A 24,954-nucleotide genomic window follows, 5' to 3' on the forward strand; every position below is an offset into this window, starting at 1 on the left:
TGCTTTCAAGAAGTATATCTCAGCCTTTGATTCTTCAGATGTTTTAGACTTCCACTCCCAGAAGTCCCAGGCAGTGATGACCTATATTTCGGCATTCTGAAAGATAAAGTCCAGAATGCCTCAAAACATCAGAATTGAGAAGCCCTGATTCAGAAACTGTTTTGGAGCTCTGTGCCATCTCTTTGCAGATGACACCCAACTCCACTACTCTTTTCCATCAGATTCCAAGGAAGCCCCTCGGGTGCTGAACCAGTGCCTGGCTGTTGTGATGATCTGGATGAGGACAAACAAGCTGAGGATCAATCCCGACAAGACAGAGATCCTCCAGGTCAGTCCTACATCTGGCTGGGGTATTGGGTGGCAACCTGTGCTTGACAGGGTCATACTCCCCATGAAGACACAAGTCCGCAGCTTGGAGGTCCTCCTGGATTCAGTGCTGACGCTTGATGCGCAGGTGTTGGCGGTAGCTGGGAGGGCCTTCAAACTATGAAACGCCAGTTGTGACCATACCTCATGAAGTCTGACTTGACCACAGTGGTCCATGCCTTAGTTACCTCTAGGCTGGACTATTGCAATATACTCTATGTGGGACTTCCCTTGAAGATGGCCGGAAACTTCAATTGGTCCAACGTTCGACAGCCAGATTAATAACTGGGGCAAATTACAGGGAGCGATCAACCCCTCTGTTCAAGGAGCTCCATTGGCTGCTGTTCATCTTCTGGTCCTAATTCAAGGTGCAGGTTATTACCTATAAAGCCCTGAATGGTTTGGGACCCGTCTACCTCCGTGACCGTATCTCCTACCACCAACCTGCATGATCCTCTGGGGAGGCCCTCCTCTCACCCCTTTCTCTATCACAGGCACAACTTGTGGGAATGAGGGAGAAAGCCTTCTCCACTGTGGCCCTCCAACTTTGGAATTCACTACCTGGTGAGATTAGGCAAGCCTCCACCCTAGCAGCCTTTAAGAAAGATCTGAAAACTTGGCTTTTCTGATGTGCCTTTGGAGAGTGACCATCTATTCCACTTCTGTTTGTTCCATCTACAGTGTTGCCCCTATGATGCACTTGCCCCCATCCTAAACTGAAAGCCTAACCCCACTGTTTATCATTTTGGGCTCCTTCCAAATACATTTCTTTTATTTTTACCTCATCCAGGGTTTTATCATTTTATCTTGCCCATTTGGCCCACCCATTGTGTTTGATTTTATATTATGTTATTATGTTATTTTGCTTTGTTTACCTCTATTTTGCTACTGTATGTATTTTATTGTGATGTGATTTTTGTTGTTTGCATATTGTATTTTATTTTGCTATGTTGTATCTTTGGGCTTGGCCTCATGTTAGCTGCCCCAAATAATAATAATAATAATAATAATAATAATAATAATAATAATAATATCCTACTTTTGAATCAATTGATTCTAAAGCCATGATTGACCCATAGCAACAACAAATTCAGAGCTGAAACAAGAACAAAACCGTTTAGTTCTTATGCCACTGTATACATTGTACCATTGCTCATGCTGAGCATGAATTCCATCATCAACAAAACAAAACAGCAACATTTCCAAGCTTTGCTCTATAGTCTAAAAGCAAATGGTATTCGAAATGACTGAACATGTTCCCCCAACCTACTTTTTCAGCCTAGCAGCAGCCAAGCTGAAGTGTTTCTGAAGCTCTCCTGATCAAAGCACTGGGCAATTATGCTTGCAGCACTTTCCTAGTCATGGAGCATACTGGGATAAGTAGTTGTGGCACAACCCTGAGGGTGTCTCTCCAACTGCCTATTCTTGAACTGCCTCAGGAGAGTACTGAAGATGACATTGCTCCGTGCCCCAATCTGCATCTTGTTGTTGTTGTTGTTGTTGTTGTTGTTGTTGTTGTTGTTGTTGTTTCACTTCAAGTCATTTCCATCATATTGCAACCCTAAGTAGATGCTATTACAGGGTTTTCTAGGTACGATTTGTTCAAAGGGTGGCTGTTGTCATCTGAGGCTTGCTAAATGTGACTTGCCCAAGGTCATCGAGTGGGTTTTCATGGCCAAGGGGAGATTTGACTCCTGATCTCTTAGGCCCCTTCTACATTGCCCTAGGATCTGATTCCAGATTATCCTTCTTATCCTAGATTATCTGGCAGTGTAGACTCATATAATCCAGTTCATGGATGACCCCCCATGAGGGTCTTCCTCCTGGGGCAAACCAAGAATGGGCAACTTGGACAAACTCAGAAGCAGAATTGACAGATCAAAAGACAACCCAGCTAAATGGCACTACCTAGAAGAATCCTTCATTTTGTGCAACTGTGGAGCCAAACAAATGTCTGTATGCTTGTCCATAATGCCCTGCCTCATGCACAGAGGAAGGACTGTTTAAAGCTACAGACAATGCAGTCGCTGTTGCCCATTTTTGGTCTAAAACTATTTAGCTGCGTGTGCTCCCTTCATTTAATCAGTTTTAGACATATTTATTTATGCAATGCTTTTGACACAAAATAAAAAAATAATCCAGTTCAAAGTATATAACCTGGGATCAGATCCTGGGAAATAGGGCAGTGTAGATCCAGCCTTAGAGTTCTAGTCCAATGTTCAATGTTCTAGTTCAATGTTCAAACTTTTATACTAGCCCTTCAGTTGGGATGCTATCAGATTGTGAAGGCATGTAAGTACAGCAGTGAAACTCTGCTGTCATTATTGCATCTAATGATACAGAATCTTGGCCATTCTTTTTCTCTCTCTGGTGATGGCCTTGTTCTGGCTCACTTACACATGAATGTGGTAAGGAAACCTATCTTCCCTCCTTCTCTCCTGAAAAATAGCTTGGAACAGGGGCCTGCTGCATTGCGGCACTCCAAGGTCATTTAACTGCCCCCCACCCTGAACTTTAGACTTAGCATTGCCCTAAGTCTGAAATAACTTGAAGGTGCACACAACAACAACAACAGCCATTCTAATAAAAATTGACTATCAAATCAAAAAGCAGGCCCACACTTGCCACTGAAATACGGATAAATTTATGTTGGTTAAAATTATTCTTCATTTTAAATATTGTGTTGTTCCTTCATGTGTGTATTGGGGGAGGGGGAGGTGTTGCACTACAAATAAGATGTGTGCAGTGTGAATAGGAATTTGATCACATTTTTTCAAACGATAGTCCATCCCCCCCCCCCCCCAAAAAAAAAAAGTCTGCGGGACCATGAAGTGGGTCTCTGCTTAAAATGTTTGAGGACCCTTGGTTTAGACTATGCCCAGTTTAGATTATGTCACACTTCCAGGTTTCTTTCATGGCACACAACTACGTGTTGCTATCATTTTAACTGTCATGACTCCATCTATGGAACTATGGGATTTGTAGTTTGGTGAAACAGAGTTAGTTAGAAATACTTCATAAACTGGCAGTTGACAAAGTGTGTCTCAGGCCCCTTCCACACAGCTAAATAAAATGCTACACAGTCTGCTTTGAACTGAAATATATGGCAGTGTAGACTCAGATAAGCCTGTTCAAATCAGATATCGTGGGATTTTCTGCCTTGATATTCTGGGTTATATGGCTGTGTGGAAGGGCCTTCAATCTGACCTCTTCCACACCTTCTCTATATGAATATGATCCCAGAATATCTGCTTATCCTAGATTATCTGTCAGTGGAGACTCATATAATCCAGGTTAAAGCAGATAATCTGTGATCAGATTCTGGGATATAGAGCAGTATAGAAGGGATCTTAGTTCACAAAATGAATGGGGAAAATTGTTGTGGGTTTTAGATTAACTAAACTATGTACTGTTCAGAAAACAAAGGTCACGTGAGGAAAAGTATTTTATGCATACAGTTTTATTGATTTAGTGCAATAGTTGAATCTCCAGTGCAACCAGTTTTCTTAACAGACACTGCTTTCTTTACATGTGCCTAGTAACAAGCAGTTTTCAAAAATAAAGGCTTTGATAGTAACTCAAAAGTCCTCCTCTGCCTCCCTGTGGTTCTTTTCATGCAGCTCACATAAGAGTGTTTTTTTAAGTTATTATTTCTGTGACTCTGAGTGACTTCTGCTTGCAAAGGGACATTGTTATATAGCTATCACTCTCTTGCTTGTTATTTTGACACACATAGAGCTGACAATGTTATCTGTTTCACAATAGTAAAAGTAATGACTGACAGCACAGTCTTTCTCTTTGTTTCAAAAATCTGTAGAGCTGGAAGAGACTGGGCTGGCCCAATGATTAAATGAAGTGAGCAATGCCTCAGGCAGCTGATGGTGGAGGGCAGCAGGGGCAATCTTCTTTGCCCTTGGACATTCCCCTCTCTTGAAAGACAGAACTGTATGCCAAAAGGTTTATCCCACACTCCCTAAACTATTCTCCTAAATGATCTCATATCACTTTGATGTCATTGAAAGTGGGCACAGGAGAGTGCCATCTTCTCCTTTGCCTCAGGCAGAAAAATATCTAGAATCACTCTTAGGAAAAGGTTACATGTAATCTATTCCAACCTGGTGGTAAAAAAAATAATCCAGACCAGAATGACATAAATAATTTATTTTTCATAGCAAGTAAAATACTTTGCTAAACTCAAAAACCATTGCTTCAACTTGAGGTAGCTACCGTAATCAATCCTATATCTGCAGTGGAACTCCTGGTGGTGCAATGGGTTAAACCCTTGTGCTGGCAGGACCACTGACCAAAAGATCAGCATTTTGAATCTGGGGGGAGGGTGAGCTCCCATCTGTCAGCTCCAGCTTCCCATGTGGGGACATGGTAAAACATTCAGGAGCTCCCTGGGCAATGTCTTTGGAGCAGGGAGTTAGAGTTAACCATAAACTCTTTCTGTCAGCAGAAATCCTATTCTGCTAGAACCCTTTTCTGCCAGCTGATACCAGAATTGGCCATTTTGCCTCATCTCCCAAGGAGCTAGTGAGGAGATATGTTGCATTCAAACTGCTTTCATCCCAGGGACACAATTACAGCATTTGTGCAAAGTTTAAGTAAGGTAAGGGCCGTACTAAAAAAACCCAAAAAACCCTACATCTCTTGACTGAAAGGCATTAAGGGCCCTTCTACAGAGATCCTAAAATCTGAGAGAAACCAGGATAATAAGGGGGTTGGTAGCTAGATGACACTGCATGAAAAACACGTGACTTCGTTGGTCTGGACTGTTTCACCACATGTGCATATGTGCATATTTTAAAATCCCGAAACAGTGGATGAGGGCTGTAAACAGGTGGAGCTGCGGACAAACGGGTGGCTAAATGGAAGGGCAATTGGAAAGCAATTCCCATGAGAGTTGTTGTAGGTTTTTAATATATCTGTGGAATGACCAGATATATATAAACCTATTTTCCTACTTCCAACAGACCACAATACCTCTGAGGATGCTTGCCATAGATGCAGGTGAAACGTCAGGAGAAAATGCCTCTAGAACATGGCCATATAGCCCGAAAAAATCTACAACAACCCAGTGATTCCGGCCATGAAAGCCTTTGACAATAAATTCCCATGAGAACTCTCTGTGACCATTCCTTTGTTCTGATGTTTTTATTTTGACATTAAACAAGAGCTTGAATTTACACAGTGGGCAGCAGCATGACAGGAAAGTGATTCCAAAGGGAAGCAGAGTTGAAGAGGGCAAACATAAAGGCAGCAGGAGGATGATGAGAGGTGGCAAGAAATCTGATTGTGTGTACATTTATATATGCACACCAGCACTTATGAGGTCCAGCACATCTCAGAGAGTCAATAAAAATAATTAAAAGAACATTTCTGGCACATGTCTCGCATCAATTTTGTAGATTTCTAAAATCCATTACAAACAAACCTTTTAGGATGCCAGGGGACTATTTGCTGGAACTAACAGGTCTGTGTTTGGACTTGCTGTAGGATACCACCTTTTTAAAAACCCACTTCTTTGTCCTGCATTTAGGAGGGTGTCTGGAAGGGCCCTAAGATTACACCAAGCTCTGGGTTTTCCTTGGCCATATTGACCAATTAGTGCAATCTTTAAATATACTTACTTAGAATAAAGTTCTACTATAATCTATGGAGTTGAGTCCCAAGCAAACATGTATAGCATTATAATAATGTTATCAAAACAGTCTGGGGCTGGATTTACACTGGAACTGCATTATATAGTCAGTGTAAACTCATGTAATGCAGTTTCGAACTGCTTTATATGGCAATGCTGATCCAGCCTAAGAGTTGGTTAGAATCAGCGGATGGAGCTTCACAAAAAATGGGCACAGCCAATAAGGAATTTTCTGGTCATCCAAAGTACAGGAACAGCTATGACTTCCAGATGGCTTTGACCTAGAGCTCCTGTTAAGCTTAACCAGCACTGCCAACAGTGAGATGTTATAGAAGTTTCAGCCCCAAAACATTTGGAGGGTCACAGATTTAAAATTCTGCTGTTATTTGCTTTCAAGAGGATTCTGATGTATGTCCAAAGGTTGAGGGAATATGATTTGCCTAAAGTCATCTTGTGAGTTGCCATGGCTAATTTGGAGGCTGGTTGTTTGTGGTTGTTTCACAGTCAAAAGACAACACTGTGTTGGCTCTATCCTAAAGTATAGAGCTACTGATTTATTTTTAAAAGGCAGTTGTCACCAAGCAATATTAGATCAGTTCTGATCCAGTTAACAAGCAATAGCAGTCAAAAATGGAAAGTGGTTGCAGATCATTTCAAACAGAGTCCAATGCAGTCTACATGTCAAGACTGGGATATGTGTGACTCTCCAGGGGTTATTGGACTGCAACTCAGATCATTGTTAGCCAATATAGCTGATGATGAGGGATATTGGGATGGAAGATCCAGAAATACACATTCTGCCTAATACAGATTGAGTAATAAGTATAATATAACGATGCACCCCCTTTGTTAATAATGTTATAGAAGAGTGCCATGTTTGTCCATTGCAGGAAAAACTGGGCTATATCACTTTAAAATGAATATAATGTTTAAGTTTTATATTTTGGCAGTTATATAAACATATTGGAGAGGAGGAATAAATAGTGTGGTCAGATTGAAATGAAAGCTGAAAAATGCAATCTATAGTAACTGTGTGAACAGTAAAAAATGATTAACAATTAAGCCCAAAATCAGTTTTCCCAAATGATGAACGGTATGTTTAGACCAAGCCTGAATCAAGACAGCCCAGGGGTGGAATGTAAGGAAAGGGATATTCAATGCAGCAGATTTTGTTAGCTCTGACAGCTATGAAATGATATTATTGGTTAACACTACCACCTGAGGGGCTATGATTCAGAATAGATACACTCCAGACATCAGCCTTAATACTTTTAAATAATTTCATTTCTGAGCAAAACTGAAGAGACTCATATGTTAAGGTCGCATCACGTGCCTATGTCCAATAAGCTAGTCTCACACAGAATAAACTCATCAAAACAATGAGATTTATGTGTTGATTTGTCATCCAATAGTAGATTAAACGGATGCACACTACAGGGAATTTGTAATTGGATTTAAGCCACAATGTTTTTATGGTGATAGTTTCACCAATGATGTCTAGTCACATTACCAGGAAGATTATTCTTAACCAACCTATCAAAAGCAGAAAATATTACTTAGATGCTAACTGTACAGTTGGAAACAAATGTTAAGGGACAGAGTGTCGGATTAAACATTCATGAAGCCCTGAAATGGAGAAATGTCCAAGTGCATGACAGAGCATTTGACACATTAACTTTTGCTGAAATTTGGCTATGGTTTACAAAATATTTGAACAGTACATATTCTGCAACCCATCTTTAGTATCCTGTAAGATATAATCTGTAAAAACGGTAATCACCAATTTTTCAGGCAATGTAGCAAAATACAGAGAAGTCCCCTTGAAACCACACGAAGAAGGTTGCACTGTTAGGAATTTCATCCTAACATGACAGTAATTATTGAATGTTCTTGTCAAATTTATTGTATTTCTTATAATTTATTTGTGCAATGTATAATTTATTTGTGTAATTATCAAGCTTAATGTGTAGAGCAAACAGAAGTACTACTGAGCAACTATGCTAAAACTTAAAAAGTTATGGAAATCCCAAACACTTTGATTATAATTTTGTATAAAGTAATGGTAGATAACTGTGATTTTCCAGACATTTCTGGTCTCTTACTTCTATGAGTCCTAGCCAACATATTAGAGGGGATGGATTATGGGAGCTAAATTCCTAAAACAGCTGTAAAATAAAAATTCCAAGGGAAATATGACCAGCTCTAACTCTCAAAAGTAGTAGGCAAACAGAGTCTTTACTCCCAATATTGTAAATGGTGTATATATTTTATTCATCTAGTTCTTTAACATCGTAGTCGGCTCTGTTGATTCACTAGTATATGTCTTATATTTCTCCTCCTCCTCCTCTTTCTGCCCTACCTCCCTTCTTCTGGTCCAGAACAGCTTCATATGATAATACAGAAACGAGGGTCATCAAATGGCTTGGCTGGCTGGAAGAGAAAAAGGTAATCAAAATACTGAACATCGTTTGCTGGGGTACACATTTTAAAATTGAAAAGCTCCAATAACTCGTATACAAGAGTGTCCAAACAAAATGATCAAGAAGATTTCAGTAAATCTATCCCTAGGTGGCAATCCTATGCACCCTTATCTAAAAATAGGACCAACTAAATACAGTAGAAATCACCACTGTTTAGCAGGGATCATCAGGAGTGCATCTGGATGATTTTTTTTAAAAAAACAGTCAAATGATAGAGAAATGTTGGAAAAGCTTAGATAAAAAGTGTGTGCATGGAAAACATCTGTATATTGCTAATAGTGAGGCAGGAGAGATTTGTCAATGAGTTTATTTCATGTCTTCTTGGGAGGCACAGGATAAACCCACTATTTCTGCTGTCTGGAGTGCTCCCTCAAAAGTTCTGGACTTTTGAGGGGGCAGTCCAGATAGTAGTCTCACGGTTTTCTGGGCTAAATTAGCCTGGAAAACTGTGAGAACACCTACCCCCTCCCCAAAGCCACCAAAAACCCTTTAAAAAACAAAAGAACTTACCTGGCCTCCATTAGAGTGATGTCGGTGCTCTCCTGGTACACAGAAATGACGCGCCAGGAGAAAAGGGTGGGGGAGGAACATCTATACGCCAGGAGAGTTCTGACACCCCTCTAATGGAGGCTGAGAAAGTTCTTTTGTTTTTTAAAGGGCTTTGGGAGGCTTTTGGGGAGGGGGTTAGAGTGTCCAGGTGTTCTCTTGGAAAGTTCTGGAAGAACATCTGGACACCCACCCTAGAAAGCACGTGCTTTCTGGGATATGTGTGAATGGGCCCCCGGAACATTCACATTTTTTAAACGCAAATGTTCCCAGGATAAATGCCTGTCTGGAAGCACCCTAAGGCTTCCGACCAAAGTAGAAATCCCAGAATTCCATAAGATGCAGCCATGTCAGTTAAAGTGAAATGAAAGTATTAAAATTGTAATTCTGAAAGGGAGATGTTTATGGGTCTAAATGTAAGGTTTAAAGATGTTGTTGTTTGCCATGGGAGATTATGAAGAAGATCGGAATATATAACGACAACAGCAGCAGCAGCAACAACAACAACAACTTTCCAATCACTCAGCACACCATTGATGATTCAGTTCTATGGGATAGTTTATTCATGCAGTTCTGCCATTGCAAATCTCCCATGTAAATATGATTGTGGTTCATAAGTTCCATATCAAGACAAATAAGCAAGTATTTAAGGATTCTGATGATAAGAATTGTTAGACAGTTGAATGCATCACCTCAGAGTCAGGTAGAGTATCCTTCTCTGGAAGTTTTTAAACAGAGGCTAGATGGCCATCTGTTGAGAATGTTTTGATTACATTTTCCTGCATGGTTGGACTAAATTATCCTTGTAATTTCTTCAATTCTATAATTCTATTTTTTTCATTGAACATCACATGTGAATGAGTCTAAAACATGCTCTAGTTATGCATGCACAATGTTTCCAAATCTTTGAACAATTGTCTGAAGATGATGAAATATTGTATGAAAAATGACTTGAACTTATATGTTTTCTAAGATGGGTACCAAAAGGAGTTCCATGTGTGTCAATATTACCTGCACAGGCCAGGAATCCACAGGCTCACTGCCTTTCATGCAGCACGGCATGCTTAGGCAGTTATATGCCTCCTTCGCCAACAGATCCCAACCTTTCCCCCAGGCAACATTTCCTGTTGGATCTGCTGGATCCATGATCACAGGACTATGAAGAAAAAACACACATTATATTAATGAAGTAATATTTTGGTGCATATAAACTCTTATAAAAATAACCATAAAAAAAGAAAGAAATACTTGTCTGATTACACTATGTAACAAATTTGAAAAATCTTCTGTTCCTGGTTTGAAAGTGTTATTTCCTATTTAACTGTGCTGTACTTATTTTGAAAGTAGTTATTATACTTCAGAAACTTCATTTTTGTGGCTGCCAGTTTTAACCTTTCAATGTGCCATTTTAACTTTTTCATGTCATTTTAACCTTTTGTGCAGATCACAAAAACAAAGTGTTTACAGTTTCATAATTTTTTCTATGTTTGTATAATACAACCTATTAGGAAATGACATTTATAACCCAGGAACAAAAATCATGTTACATGGGGTTATGAGAGAGTTAAACATTATTATAGATTAATAACTCCTACAAGTGTGTTCCTGCAGGGGACTGGAATGGATGGCATTTGTGGTCTCTTTCAACTTTTTGATTCTATAATTCCATGAAAATAATATTTTAATTAAAATTATTTTTTAATGCGATTGCATAATCTCATTTTAATTTTTGTGTTTTGTGGATTTTTAGCTGCATGTTTTTAAATTGGCTGTAAGCCACTTTGAGGGCCCTTCACAACAGGCCCTATATTCCAGCATCTGATCCCAGGTTTTCTGTTTATCCTTATCTGGCAGTGCGGATTCATATAATCCAGTTTAAAGCAGATCAGATCCTGGGACATAGGGCCTGTCTGGAAGGGCCCTGAGTCTCAATGTGGGGAAAAGACAAAATAGTAACAATTACTACTACAATAACAATACACTTTTTTGTGTTTGTTTTGGTGTAGTCTAGTAGGTGATACTGCTCTTGTGTACTGAAATGTAGATTTTGCAAATAGATAAATCTAGGCAACACAACTTTGCCAAAGAACAAATCATTTAAAAAGAGAGGGAAGGGAAGACAGGCGGTGGATTTGGGCAAGCTGAGAAAAGGATCTGTCAGGAAGGGCAACAAGAGAAAGTATTCTTACCGTGTTCCCCTCAGCTGGTTTTTTACATATTCTGCTATTATGGGCTCGTCAAAGTTGTAGTACTCTGTCCAATAGATACAGAGATCTTGATATTGAACCAGCAGCTTCATCACTGTGCAAAATCCTTCCGCTGTGTTGAATTGCTGTGCTCTGCCAGTTCCTTGCTCCCAAGCATAGATGGTCAACAGTTCCAAGGCAAACTTGGATGGAAGGGATACTGTTGGTTGATACATCTCTCTCAGGCACTATTTCAAAAGAGAGGGACTGAAATCGGTTAAATCAAGAAGACTGAAGTTTCTCAGTTTCTTGTCAATTTCCATTTTAGTGACCATCGCACATTATATAGAACTGTATGTGCATGCATGCAAGCAATCCTATTTATTTGATAGACTATTTATTCTGTGGCCATGGTACTGCAAAAGCTGGGTTATACTTTTATGGCAAAGCTAGCAAAAATACTTTTTGGACCATAGTTTCCAGAGCATTCTGTTAGCTGAGCTGTTTCTGGGTAATGTAACTCCACAAATTAACTTTTTTAGGGCTCTGCAAGATGTTAATCACTTGTGGACTTCAGCACCAGGTGCTGTCTTGAGCTCCTGAAGGAAACACCCAGATCAACTAGTGGCAGAGAGAGGAAATGGAAACCCTGTAAACCAGTGTGGTTTACAGGGGTGGAAGCTTTCACATTCCTTTGTGCTTACTTAACCAGTAAGCTATATGCAAGAAAAACAAATACTAGTGAGTACCTATGCAAGTAATCTATATAAATAAAAATGTAATGTTAGTTCGTGCTACCTTCAGAACTCAAAAACCACTGGGGGAATTTACACCAAATTTGGACACTAGACACTTAACAGTCCAATTTATGTCCTCCACTCAAAAAAATTGATTTTGTCATTTGGGAATTGTTGTTGCTGGGATTTATAGTTTACCTATAAGTTGATCTGGGTGTTTCCTTCAGGAGCTCAAGACAGCACCTTGTGCTGAAGTCCACAAGCGATTAACATCTTGCAGAGCCCTAAAAAAGTTAATTCACCTACAATCAAAGAGCATTCTGAACTCCACCAATGATGGAATTGAACCAAACATGGCATACAGGACTTCCATGACCAACAGAACACACTGGAAGGGTTTGGTGGGCATTGACCTTGAGTTTGGGAGTTGTAGTTAACCTACATTCAGAGAGCACTGTGGACTCAAACAATGACAGATCTGGACCAAACTTGACACAAAAATTCCATATGCCTAAATATGGACACAGATGGAGTTTGGAGGAAATAGACCTTGACATTTGGGATTTGTAGTTACTGGGATTTATAATTCACTACAATTAAAGAGCATTCTGAAACCCACAAATGACAGAAATGGGGCAAACTTCCCACACAGAACCCCCATGACCAATAGAAAATACTTAAGGCCATCCAGTCCAACTCTCTTCACCAGGGCAAGAAAATGTAATCAGAGCCGTCCTGACAAAGAGCCATCCAGTCATAAATATAGATAGATAGATATGATTCTCTCTCTCACACACAGATATAGTATCATAGATTTAAAAGAGACCCTTAAAGAAGGACTATGATATGTTGCATATTCTAGAGTAGGCAAACCAGACACTCTCCACATCAACACTGACAAAGAAACAACAAGAAATACTGTTTACTCACAAGCATAAAGGAATTACATATATTAGAAACCAACACTTTCTCATTACTTTATTTTCCAGATCACCAGACTGAGCCACAGCAATGCGTGGCAGGGGACAGCTAGTGTTATATAAAACAATCTTGAAAAGCCCAATCTGGCCATGGTAGTACACGCCTTAGTGGCATCCAGATTGGATTGCTGTAACATTCTCTATGTGGGGCTGTCCCAGAAGAGCAGTACAAAGGTCAGCAGATGGACTGCTTATGAGGGCAGGATACAGGGAAAGATCTACTCTGCTCCTGAAGCAGCTACACTGGCTCCCAGTTTGTTTCCGGGTGCAATTCAAGGTGCTGGCTTTACAAAGCCCTAAATGGTTCATGCCCACCTGCATCTCCTCCTATGTGCCAGCACGAGCTCTGAGATCATCAGGAGAGGCTCTTCTCTCAGTCCCACCACCGTCATAAGTGTGGCTGGTGGGAACGAGAGAAAGGGCCTTTTCAGTGGTGGCCCCATGGCTCTCGAACTCCCTTCTTAGGGAAGTGCAATCGGCTCCCTCCTTGTTGGCCTTTCACTGTCAACTTAAAACCTTTTTATGGAACCAGGCCATCCCTGAAGATCAACAATAAGCAATGGCCAGATAGATATATTTTTGAAATGTTATTTCAGACTGGCAATACTTTAATATGGCCTAAAAGAAATTGAATTTTAGGAACCTAAAATAACTCTTTTAATGACTATCCTTAATGACTTGTAGGTCAGGGATCTTTTAAAGGTATAATGGTATAATGTGTTAATTTCTTAATTTGTCAAATTTGCCTTATACAGTGTATATATCTCTGCATATTTGCTTATATGATTTTTGTTGCATTTTATGTTATGTAATTATGTTGTTTTTATCCATTGTATGCCGTTTTAAATCCCACCCATGGGAAAAAATGGGAGAAAAATAGATAGATAGATAGATAGATAGATAGATAGATAGATAATGACATAACTGAAACCCATCTTATAATCAAATGAAGGACATATCTAACTTGAAATTTTGGGATTATTTTTTTTTAGCTCAAAAGATGGCATTGTCAATTCCACAACTGAGGTGCCAGGAGGGGGAGAAAGACACTCTCTCTCTTTAAATTATCTGTGGGCTCTTCCAGACAGGCCATATTTCTCAGGACCTGATCCCAGGTTTTCTGTTTATCCCAGATTATCCAGCAGTGTGGACTCAGATAATCCAGTTTAATGCAGAAAACCTGGGATCAGATCATAGGATATAGGACCTGTCTGGAAGGGCTCTATATCCCTTAACTGGAATAAATAGGATCTCTGACATGGATTAAAGATGGAAGAAGTACACTTACCTCCAAAGTTTTCTTCTGTGGATTAGAAAAGAGAAAGGACCAGTGTGGAACTGGTTGGGATGGTAAGTCTAAGAGGTCAAATGGTAGCAAATCTTGGGGGCAGGAAAAAGTAAGGGCCAGCAGCCTTCATATTAGTCAGATATGTGAATCTGGACCATGTGTCAGTTCATACTTTAAATAAGATATTCATAGCACTGACCCCTGACTTTGCAAATAGGTTCAGCACTTGGAAAGCACTTGTTAAGTTCAATTTAAAATTCATAGCTGTTTCTTTCATTGACACGGAAGAAGACAAAAAGTCAGAGACTGAAGAATAGACTGGAGAATCATATTTACTATAATCCAGAAAGAGGGACTATCATATTTACTATAATCTAGAAAGAGGGACAGCTCACCTTCTTGTAAACCTTGTACCATTGCTTGACTAGACGCAAGAGGTCCTTGCATTTGGCTGGGCAGCGCTTTATGAAATTCCTCTGCAGCTCTGTGAAGGAAGTATTGAACTCACCAGGTTTTCCACCAGCATAAATGAGATCTATGTAGACTCTAGGAGGTGGTTTGAATGTATCAGTTATTTGTCCTGGAGTAAAAAATCAAAGTGGGTTATCATAAAACTGTATTATGTATGCTATACTTTAAACCAGAATTGAGGAACCTCTGACCCACCATCTGCACTGGTCTTCAAGGCTCATCAACCTCATGATTGCCAATGGTTTTTTTTTTGGGGGGGGGGGAGTGAGTTATAGTCCAAAAAACACCTATGATGTCAAAGGTTCCCCACATTTGCTATAAACCAACCACATTATGTGCAGAAATTTCATCACTTGCCTTAGCAATAGCAGGTGGGAGGAGAGAAAAACATTTTATCAACTGCCTTCTTGACTGGACAAAAAGGGAGAAAAGGGCAGCTTCCAAGCAGAAGTGGTTCTGTCACCTTTGCACAACCTACATTAGAACACTGAATGTGGGAAGCATGAATCAGGGGAGCTAAACATAGTAAAACAAGGGATGACATGTACAAACATTGAGGTAAGTGGGCTAAACTGGACAGGAATAGGACAATTTGAGTCAGTTTTACTCAGGAACTGAAAATCTTAAGAAGAAATCAGATGGGCTGGCATTAATAGTGAAGAGAGATGATGCAAAAGCAGTCACATGATATAGTGCAAAATCTGACCAAATATCAGTAAGAATTCAGGGACAATCTATCAATATAACATATTCCCAGGTTTATTATTATTATTATTATTATTATTATTATTTCTTACCCACTTCTCCTCGAGTCAAGTTACAGAATAATTAAAACACATGGATATTGTAAAAATATCACAAATAAATATGCATTTCTATAAAATGTATTTCTATAAAATACATATTAAAATACACAAACCAGAGATTAAACAAAGGACACAAGTTTAAAATTCATGCTTAAAAACTGTCTGGATAGGCCTGCTAGAAGATATAGGTCTTTAGATGGTTTTAAAATTCTGACAGTTAATTTAGCTATTGGAGCTCTTCCAACAGGTCATTCCACAGTCTTGGAGTGGCCAGTGCAAAGGTCCTCTGTATGGTGATTACCAGTCAGGTTCTGGCCTTCTGGAGCAGATGCCCTCTAGAGGACTTAATTATGCTCCAATGTCAGAGGCAGGAGAACTTTAAATTTTCTGTGTGGGAGTTAATGAGGGAATTAAGTATATATTAAAACAGGACCTCTTGCTAATCCTAGGAAAATAAAAAAAGCAAAGCAGAATCAAAACATGTAGGGAAATTTGACTTTAGATCAAGAAATGGAATAGCAAATGAATGCAAGATCAGCAGTATATTCATCACAAACATTTTCTTGAGAAAACCAAGAAGGCAAGTGCATATACTGAAACAAAAGAGGAAGAAGCTCGTTTTCCTTCTTCAACAAGACCAGGAGCGGATTGTGGCAGAGATCATGACCTGATGATATTATCATCATAGGTGATCACTCATGGCCAAGTATGATTGTCTTTCAGAGGTAGAGTATTGCTAGTGGATCTGTAAGTGACTGTGAAGACCTAGTCTGAATCTACATGGTATTTCACATTGGGGACATAGATTTTCAGCTGGAAGGCAGTCACAACAAGAATTTGCTTGATGTGTCTTCCTCTTGGCACATGTCTTCCCTTTGCCCTGTAGTCATGTCTCTTCAAAATCCATAGCACCATTCATAACAGCTGACTTCCAGTTACAACACTTGAGTGCAAGAGCTTACTGATTCTTGGTGCTTATACCACTTTTTAAAGGTTAACGTTAAGCCCCTCTTCAAATCTCTTTTGTTATCTACTGACATTTTGTTTTGTGTTCTTAAATTGAGAATAAAATAGCTGCTTTGAGAGACAATGATTGGATATTTGGACAATGTGGCCAGTCCAGAGAAGTTGATGGTAGAGAATCAGCGTCTTAATGCTAATGGTCTTTGCTTCTTCTAGAAGGCTGATGTTGTCAGCCTCTCTTCCCAAGAGATTTATAGGCTTTTTCAGAGGCAATGTGGATGGAATCTTTCCAGAAGTTGAGACTGACATTTGTAGACAGTCCATATTTTGCAGGCATACAACTGAGCAGGGATCTTGATATCCCTATGAATGCTCCAATCATCAAATGCTTTATGCTTTATTCAGGAAGGTGCTGAGCGTGCAGAGCTCTGACAGTGTTGTATTTCAGCGTCAATTACAACTTTTGAGGATAGAAGACTGAAATGGTCAATATTTTTAGCATTTTTGCAGGCATTTTAGAGAGATTGGTGCCTCCTGGTAGAATACCTTGTTTTTTTCAATGTTAAGTGAAAGGCCAAACTTTTCATATGCTTCTGCGAAGGTCTTCCTCTGAAGGAGCACAGATTACATTATCAGCTGCTCAACTGCCTTGGACCTTGAGTTAGAACCAATGAATCCATATCCACTAGTCTGTAACTAGTGGATAAGATTTCACAGTCCTTCCTCCATCGCCATTCACGGAGCGCCGTGGGACTGTTGTTGGTTTTGGTTTTCTTGGAAGATGCTTGTGTGTGAATTTGTTTTATGTGTAGAGATTGGTGCACAACAACCAACACACAATCTTCACAGAAAACGTTTCTGATGTTGTTGTTGTTGTTATTAATATTATTATTATTATGTTTATGTATACCCCACATTTTCTCTCTACCAGGAGACTCAAAGTGTCTTACATTGAAAGCATTTACATATAATTTAAAAATCAACAAATATATAAACATTAAAACAGTATTAAATCTCATTGGTGTTAAAAAATTCAGTTAAAATCCATAAACACATATTCAGAACTAAAAACCACATCAGCCCCTGACTTGATATTAAAAACCTTCTTCTTTAAAAGCCTGCCTGAATAAAAAGGTTTAGCCTGCCACTAGAAGGACTGCAGGGAAGGGGCCATTCTGCCTTCCCTGGGCAGGGAGTTCAGCCACCAAGAAAGAAGCCCCCCCCCCCTCGTTCCCACCAACTGAGCTTGAGATGGAGATGAAACTCCTAAATATTTTTTCTCACCTATCCTTGTTTCCACAAAAAGCTATTTTTTTCAAAATAATTATCATGGAGATAGAAGGTGAGGTGAAATTTTCTGAACAGGAGCATAGACAGAAAAATAAACACCACAGAGGTGTTAACCCTTCCCTATGCTATCTAAAGTTTGTGTGCGTGTGTGTGGAGTTACACTTAAAAATGTACCTGTTTGGACTTACAAACAAATTCAACTTAAGAACAAATCTACAGAACCTATCTTGTACGTAACTTGGAGCTGCCTGTAGTCTTTCCTTGAGCAATAACTAGGGTCCATCTTGATTAGCTTCTCAAACTAAACAAGATTTATGTTCATTGCATTTACAACAGCAATCAAGTCTCTTACCTAAAACATCAAATGCTGGAAGAACATCCACCTCAACAGCTTCATTTTTCCTTCTTGACTGGATCGTTAGTGAGAGTGAGCGCCGTAGTTCACCTTTTGACCGTGGTGGTAGGATATCAACTTGGAAAGCTAGACTCCTGCGGCAACGTTCCAGATTCTGCTCAATAATTCTGATCACAGAATCACGTGTCTGTGCCTGTTCTGAGTAGCTGTCGAAGCAGTCGAGGAAGATAACCAGGTCAACATCTGAATTTTCATACAAGGTTGTTCCTTTTCCTGCAGAGCCCCCCTGTAAAGAAGAAGAAAACTTGGTTATTGCAGGGTCACATAAAATATGATCCTAGGGCTGTATATGCCCCCCCCCCCCCCCCGCCCCACAACAAAGCAGAGCAGGGCTTGGTTTTCCCACATTGCTCTCATTATGACAACAGAAATTATTGATTTGTTTTTGAAATACTGCAAGTTGCTTCTGGTGTGAGAGAACTGGCTGTCTGCAAAGACGTTGCCTAGGGGATACCCAGATGTTCTGATGTTTTATCATCTTTGTAGAAGACTTCTCTCATGTCCCTGCATGGAGAACTGGAGCTGACAGAGGGAGCGCATCTAAGCTGTCTCTGGATTCAAACCTCCAACCTGTCAATCTTTAGTCCTGCTGGCACAAGGGTTTAACACATTGCCCCACTGAGGGCTCAAGTGTTTCTCAAGTCACTCCTGACACGAAAAAAAAAATAGATTGCCTGCATGCCCGTCCTGTACTATTTAACTTTAACGGCTCTCTTTTTCAAAACCGGCCACTTCCAGAGATGAGCTGGTGGTGGTCTGGGTGGTGTTTTGGGCAGTCTGTATGGTAAGGAGATCCCTGGACTCACTGAAGTTGTGCCTGTGTTTTACCCAGCATTAGGTTGATGCAAGGACATTACCCTCAGTAAGGAAGTGGTTCACAGTCTAAACCAGGGGTCCACAAACTTTTTAAACAGAGGGCCTGGTCACAGTCCTTCCAACAATTGGAGGACCAGATTATGATTTGGAAAAAAACATGAATGAATTCCTATACACAGTACATATCTTATTTGCAGTGCAAAAACACTTAAAACAATACAATAATTAAAATGATGAACAATTTTAACAAATATAAACTTATTAGTATTTCAATGGGAAGTGTGGGCCTGCTTTTGCCTGATGAGATAGGATTGTTGTTGTTGTTGTTGTTGTTGTTGTTGTGTGCTTTCAAGTCATTTCAGACTTAGGTTGACCCTGAGAGAGGGCTGGGTAAATGACCTTGGAGGGCCGTATCCGTCCCCTGGCCCTTAGTTTGAGGATCCCTGGTCTAGCCTAAGGTCTGCTGACTGAAAGAAGAGTCATACCCTCCCCCACCTTTTCTCTTTTGTTCTTAAGTTTTCACAACTTTCTTTGGTAAATGGAAATAGCTGGTAATTAGGTCCTCAACTCCCTTCTTTCTTATCTCATTATAAGGGAAGTCCCAATTTCATATGTTGCTTCTGAAATGGATCGACATAATTTTAATGCATATACTATGCACCACCACTTCAACGCAATCAAGTCCAGGGAAAACCCTAGACTACACACTTGCTTCTTTAGGGGGGCATCATCACAACCAACATTGCCCTGACAGCTGTATCTGAATCAGCAGACTTTCCTATTCACAGACCCATCTATTTTACTTGGGTCCACTGCATTCATCTATTATTAAACCACCTCCAGACATCCTTTTCCATGGCCCTCATGGTACTAGCTAATGGAAACAAAAGCTAGAAAGGTTCGAATTAGCTCCATACAGTTGGCATACATACCTACAGATTTCTCTGGCCAGTGGTTGTACCTACATGTCAAAATACATGGGAGACATGACATAACTCATAGAACAGAGGTATTCCATTATTCCTCCAGAAAGTATTAGGGATACTTTAAGATTATATCCTGATTTGAGTATTGAACTCTGAAGATCAAGGTTCAGATCCCTGCTCAATATATAGAATAGAATAGCTTTACTGTCATTGGGTTGCTGTGAGTTTTCCAGGCTGCATGGCCATGTTCCAGAAGCACTCATACACAGAGAAGCCACTGAAATCCACAAGCATGTAGGCAATTTCAACAGAAAGGAGGAAACCATGAAAATGAACAAAATCTGGCAACCAGTATAAAATTCTAAAATCAGGACAGTAAATAAAGAGCAACACTAAAAAAATCAAGGGAATTCCTGACATGAAACAATCAGGGCCAGCTAACAAAGGATTCCTCCAGGCAGGAATCAGCCAGACTTTTAATCTTCAAGGCCATTCAGTGCTAATCAAGGTGTTTTATTGTACTTATATTTTAATCTGTAATGATGATGCACTGTGTTGTTTTTGTATATTATTGTATTTGAACACATGTTGTGAACCGGCCTGAGTCCCTCGTTCGGGGTGAGAAGACCGGTATAGAAAACTTTTAAATAAATAATAATAAATAAGGTGGCCAATTGCAACAATCACACTTGCTTCAAGCAGACAAGAGTTATTTTTCCCACCCTGGACATTCCACGGATATATAAACCTCATTTGCCTTGTATAACAAACAGAGGAATCCCCTTTATTAATCTAACACTAAATATCAATGTATATCGCACCGCTGGACATCAAGATAAAGGATCATATGTAATATCACACCACTGGACACTAGTATGGTAGCGATATGGTGTTATATATTATATGTAATGGTAGAGTGTAAAGTACTTGTCCTATACTTATCTGCTGCCATCAACACAAGCTGTCTTAGGATTTTTAAATGCTGCTCTGAGGTAATTTTTTCCCTCTTCTGCCCTAACTACCCTTAGCTCTCAAAAATGACTGCTTGGATAAGAGACCTTTCTGTGGTATCAGGATGTTAAACTGCCTGGCAAATTTTATCCCAGGACTATTGATAGAATGAGTAACAACAGAGGCTTCTTAAAAGTCAAACAGAGAAAAGGTTTATTTATAAAAACAAACAAACTGACTTCTTCTTTTGAGAGGCACAAACGCTTGACTTGTTACTATAGCACAATATCCTAATGGTTGCTTAAAAAGAGTTTCTTGACTTGGTTACAAACAGAGCTAATCTCACAGATATAGCTACTAGTTACAAAAAATCCCTCACTCTACTTCAGCGAAATAGCAATGAGTTCTTGACTAACCTAACCCAGGCTGTCTTCCGAACAATTAGCTAACTCTCACCAGAGTTCTTACAGCTAACTTACTCAAACTAGAGATCAAATCCCTTGTGCTGTCTCACACAATCAGGATGCTGTTTGACCATTCTTGTCAACTAATCAGCCCTGCCTGACATACACACACACACTCTCAGAAATACCCAGTCTCAAAATCACTTCTTCTTCCTTCAGTTCCCAAATCTCTTTTTTTCTCAGAAGCTGAAATCTTTTCCCTCCTCAAGACTTGGCTCCTCCTTCTCTGCTCTAGCCAATTCCAGGAGACCTCAAACTCCTCCCATCTCCAATCTATTCTCCCTCAAGATGGCTGCTTTACTGGCAGACACTCTCAAAATGGAGGTTTGCCCTACTGTCTTCCCAGGCTTCTACTCTGGCCTATTAGGTAAGAGGCATTACACCTTGTTTCTAACAGAGCTCACAACCTCTGAGGATGCCTGCCATAGATGTGGGTGAAACATCAGGAGAGAATGCTTCTGGAACATGGCCATACAATTCAGAAAACTCACAGCAACCCAGTGATTCTGGCCATGAAAGCCTTTGACAATACTTTATTTTCATTGTATTATTTCACAACGAAATTAAATGCCTTCCCCAGCTCACAACACAAAATAAGACACCAATTCCTCTACACCCCAACCACTACTGCATTGCCCCCAATCCACATCAGTGCAAAACCATGGAGTTCAACATAACTACAGCTCTAGGATAAAAGCTTTGTCCTTGTCTGACATCCTTGGAAATCCAGTCGAGGTTAAGACCTTTTACATTCTTAGACTCAGAAAACTCTTTGATAAGTTTGCTTTAGGGCTACCATAACTCAAATTTGAAAGCACATAACAACTCGTATTCTAGCTCTACAGCCAAGAAGGGCCCTATGGATAAAGGCATTTGATTTCTGGCAGCCTTGGATGGAGATTTAGAGATCCATTCCATGTGTCCACCATGCAAACCACTTTTCTTTCTTTCTCCTAGAACGTAGGGCATTTTGAAATGACGTTTCTGTTGTCCCAGATTGTTTTCAAATAATATTTGAAAACAGTTTGGCATCCTGAACATCAAAACTTGTGGCCTCTTTGTCAGAAGAAAATTGGCAAAAAGAAAATATCATAATTAGAAATGTCACTATTATAACATATTGTCTAGGAATTCTCAAATCAAAGCATTTAAACAATAAGATTAAGTCTTCGCTTCATTGGGTATTTTGACTTCTGGACTTTGAGCTTTCTTTCAAAGTCCACCTTAAAGAATGTGAGACTTGGCAAAAGGTCTCCCTCTAGCTCGGCAGTTTCGATTCTGCAGAAAGTTGGAAAGGAAACCTAAAGAAAGTTTTTTTTTCTTTGAGGAGTGCCAGAGGCGAAATGCATAGGCAGGAGTCACAAAGGGCAGGTCATTTTACTCCAGGGTGTCTGTAGAAGCAGAGCTCAACAGCCAACTAGGTAGTCCTGGATTCAAGTCCGTCTCCCCCATGTTCTTGTGTTCACAAAGAATTCCAAGAGGCAGGGACGGGGAAAGGCTTCCTGGTCAGATGCTGCTAGAAAAGAAACAGACTTATGCAGCCCAAACTTTCTAGTTTGTATGGGATGACAATCCCCATCTTCTCATCTATTCGGGTTACAACTAGGGGTGCAACTATACTGTAGAAATAATTCAGTTTGATGATGATGCTGCTGATGATATTATTATAATGCTGAATGCTATACAGAATCATAGGAGTTGGCTATTTATAAAATCTATACTCGTCTCTGTCCAAGTGTGCTGGTGCCTCACCAAAGTACAACTCACAGGATTGCATATCATTGCCAATGACAATTAAAGTGGTGTCAAACTGAATTAATTTTATGGTGTAGATTTTGGGCTGCATCAAAAGCAGTATAGTGTTAGATCAAAGATGCCCCTCTATTTTGCTTTGATCAGATTTCACCTAGAATAATACTGTGCACAATTCTGGGCACCACAATTCAAAGGCACTAATTCTGGGTACCACAATTGACAAGTTGGAAGTGTCCAGAGGAGGGCAACTAAAATGCTCAACAGTCTGGAGACCATGCCCTATGAGGAGTGGCTTAAAGAGCTGTTTGTTTAGCCTGCAGAAGAGAAGGATGAACAGAGACTTAATCACCATGCTTAAATATTTGAAAATATGTCATTAGGAATAGGGAGTAGGTTTGTTTTCTGTTGCCCTTGAGACTTAATAGGACTCAGAGCAATGGGCTTAAATTACAAAAAGAAGATTCCACCTGAACATTAGGAAGAATTTCCTGACTCCAGAACAGATATTCAGCAGTGGAACTCTTTTCCTTGGGAGTGTGGTAGAGGCTACTGCCTTGGAGGCTTTTATAGAGAGGCTGGGTAGCCATCTCTGGGTGTGTGTATATGCACACACGTGCATGTGTTCATTGTACTTTTCCTACATCCAGCCTAACCCCTGGTTATCTCATGTTGTATCTTCCAACTCTCCAATTCTACTTTAGCAGAGGTGGTGTCAAAATCCAAATGCTATTGTCACCTATAATGCTTTTTTGATGCAGAAAGAGGAAAGCAAGGGAGAAACAGCAGTCCAATCTGGAGCTCACTGCCTCACTGTGTCGTGGAATGTGACAAGGGCATGTGTTTCCCTCCTGGACATCCATTTACACTACAATTACACTTTAACTGCTATGGCTCTATCTCATGGACTCCTGGGACATGTAGTATTGGCAGAGGCATCAAAGGAGAACTCTCTGAATTAGATTTCTAAAACCCCCTTCCTAAAATTCTTAATCCCAGATTTCATAGGATGTTGCCATTGTGGAATAATAGCATTATAAAAGTATAGTGAGCTAGAGCCCCGAGACTGACTATTAAAGCCAGGAGGATGGAATGGAAAAGAGGGATGCCTCCCTGATGCTCATCATCAGAACCCATTGGTGCTTTTTCTGATAAGAGGCATTCAGTAAAAAGAGTTCAGGCCCTGGAGAGGAGAGCAGGCTTACCTTGACGGTCTTGATGACCCTGGCATTCATGGAGCATTTCTCCTTCAGGAAAGAACAGATTCTATCAACAGCATCTTGGGCATTTCTGCGGAAGACCTCATTGGGCAAGAGGTGTTCCGTAATATAGGAATTGAGTTTGTGGGAGGGGGTTTGGTACAGCTCCACCAGTTCTGCTTGGCACTGCCACAAGTCCATCATTTCTCTCTGGCTGCTGCTGCTGTGCCAAGTTTCCTCCCTGCTTTGCCCTTTTTATTGGCACACCCATCACTGATGTCACACCCAAGCCATTAAGGTGGATTTGATATAGCATTGAAGGACATTTATTAGGCAAATACTACGTTAAGGATTTTCCATGTTCAGGGTAGCTGTTTTGGTATGTATCAACATCCAGCAAAATCCCAAATCCACCTTTATGACTATGACCATTGTGTGGATTTGGGATTATTTATGAATCAATCTCTGAGTCTCTGTAGAATTGACACCACATTTTATGGTAGTGGTTTTGAGGTCTTGACAACAGTTTTATCTGAGTTGCTGTAGAGCAGTGTTTCTCAACCTGGGGGTCCAGACCCCGTGGGGGGGGGGGGGTTGCGAGGGGAGATTCAGAGGGGTTGCCAAAGACCACCAGAAAACACATATTTCTTATGGTCTTAGGAACCCTATTGACA

The 24,954-nt window shown here is 40.1% G+C and overlaps 1 protein-coding gene across 1 annotated transcript; it reads right to left on the bottom strand.

Annotated features, from left to right (window-relative positions):
* Positions 1–8,257: 8,257 nt before the first annotated feature.
* Positions 8,258–24,507, bottom strand: OAS1 (2'-5'-oligoadenylate synthetase 1). The gene is made up of 6 exons (XM_060765754.2): positions 24,287–24,507; positions 18,110–18,398; positions 14,623–14,807; positions 11,226–11,470; positions 10,048–10,192; positions 8,258–8,440 (listed from the first exon to the last, which is right to left on the bottom strand). The coding sequence occupies exons 1-6, from the start codon at positions 24,482–24,484 to the stop codon at positions 8,396–8,398; spliced, it is 1,107 nt and encodes a 368-aa protein (XP_060621737.2). The 5' UTR covers positions 24,485–24,507; the 3' UTR covers positions 8,258–8,395.
* Between the last annotated feature and the right edge of the window lie 447 nt (positions 24,508–24,954).

Source organism: Anolis sagrei, chromosome 2 (genome assembly GCF_037176765.1).
Source record: "Anolis sagrei isolate rAnoSag1 chromosome 2, rAnoSag1.mat, whole genome shotgun sequence".
NCBI classification, from domain to species: domain Eukaryota; kingdom Metazoa; phylum Chordata; class Lepidosauria; order Squamata; family Dactyloidae; genus Anolis; species Anolis sagrei.

Bases quoted from the DNA above. Each gene is read 5' to 3' on its own strand.
- OAS1 (XM_060765754.2), bottom strand. From the start codon at position 24,484: ATGATGGACTTGTGGCAGTGCCAAGCAGAACTGGTGGAGCTGTACCAA. The intron at 14,808-18,109 runs GTAAGAGACTTG...TTTTTACTCCAG, and splicing joins TCCAGCATTTGATGTTTTAG to GACAAATAACTGATACATTC. The intron at 11,471-14,622 runs GTGAGCTGTCCC...CTTTTGAAATAG, and splicing joins GGTACAAGGTTTACAAGAAG to TGCCTGAGAGAGATGTATCA.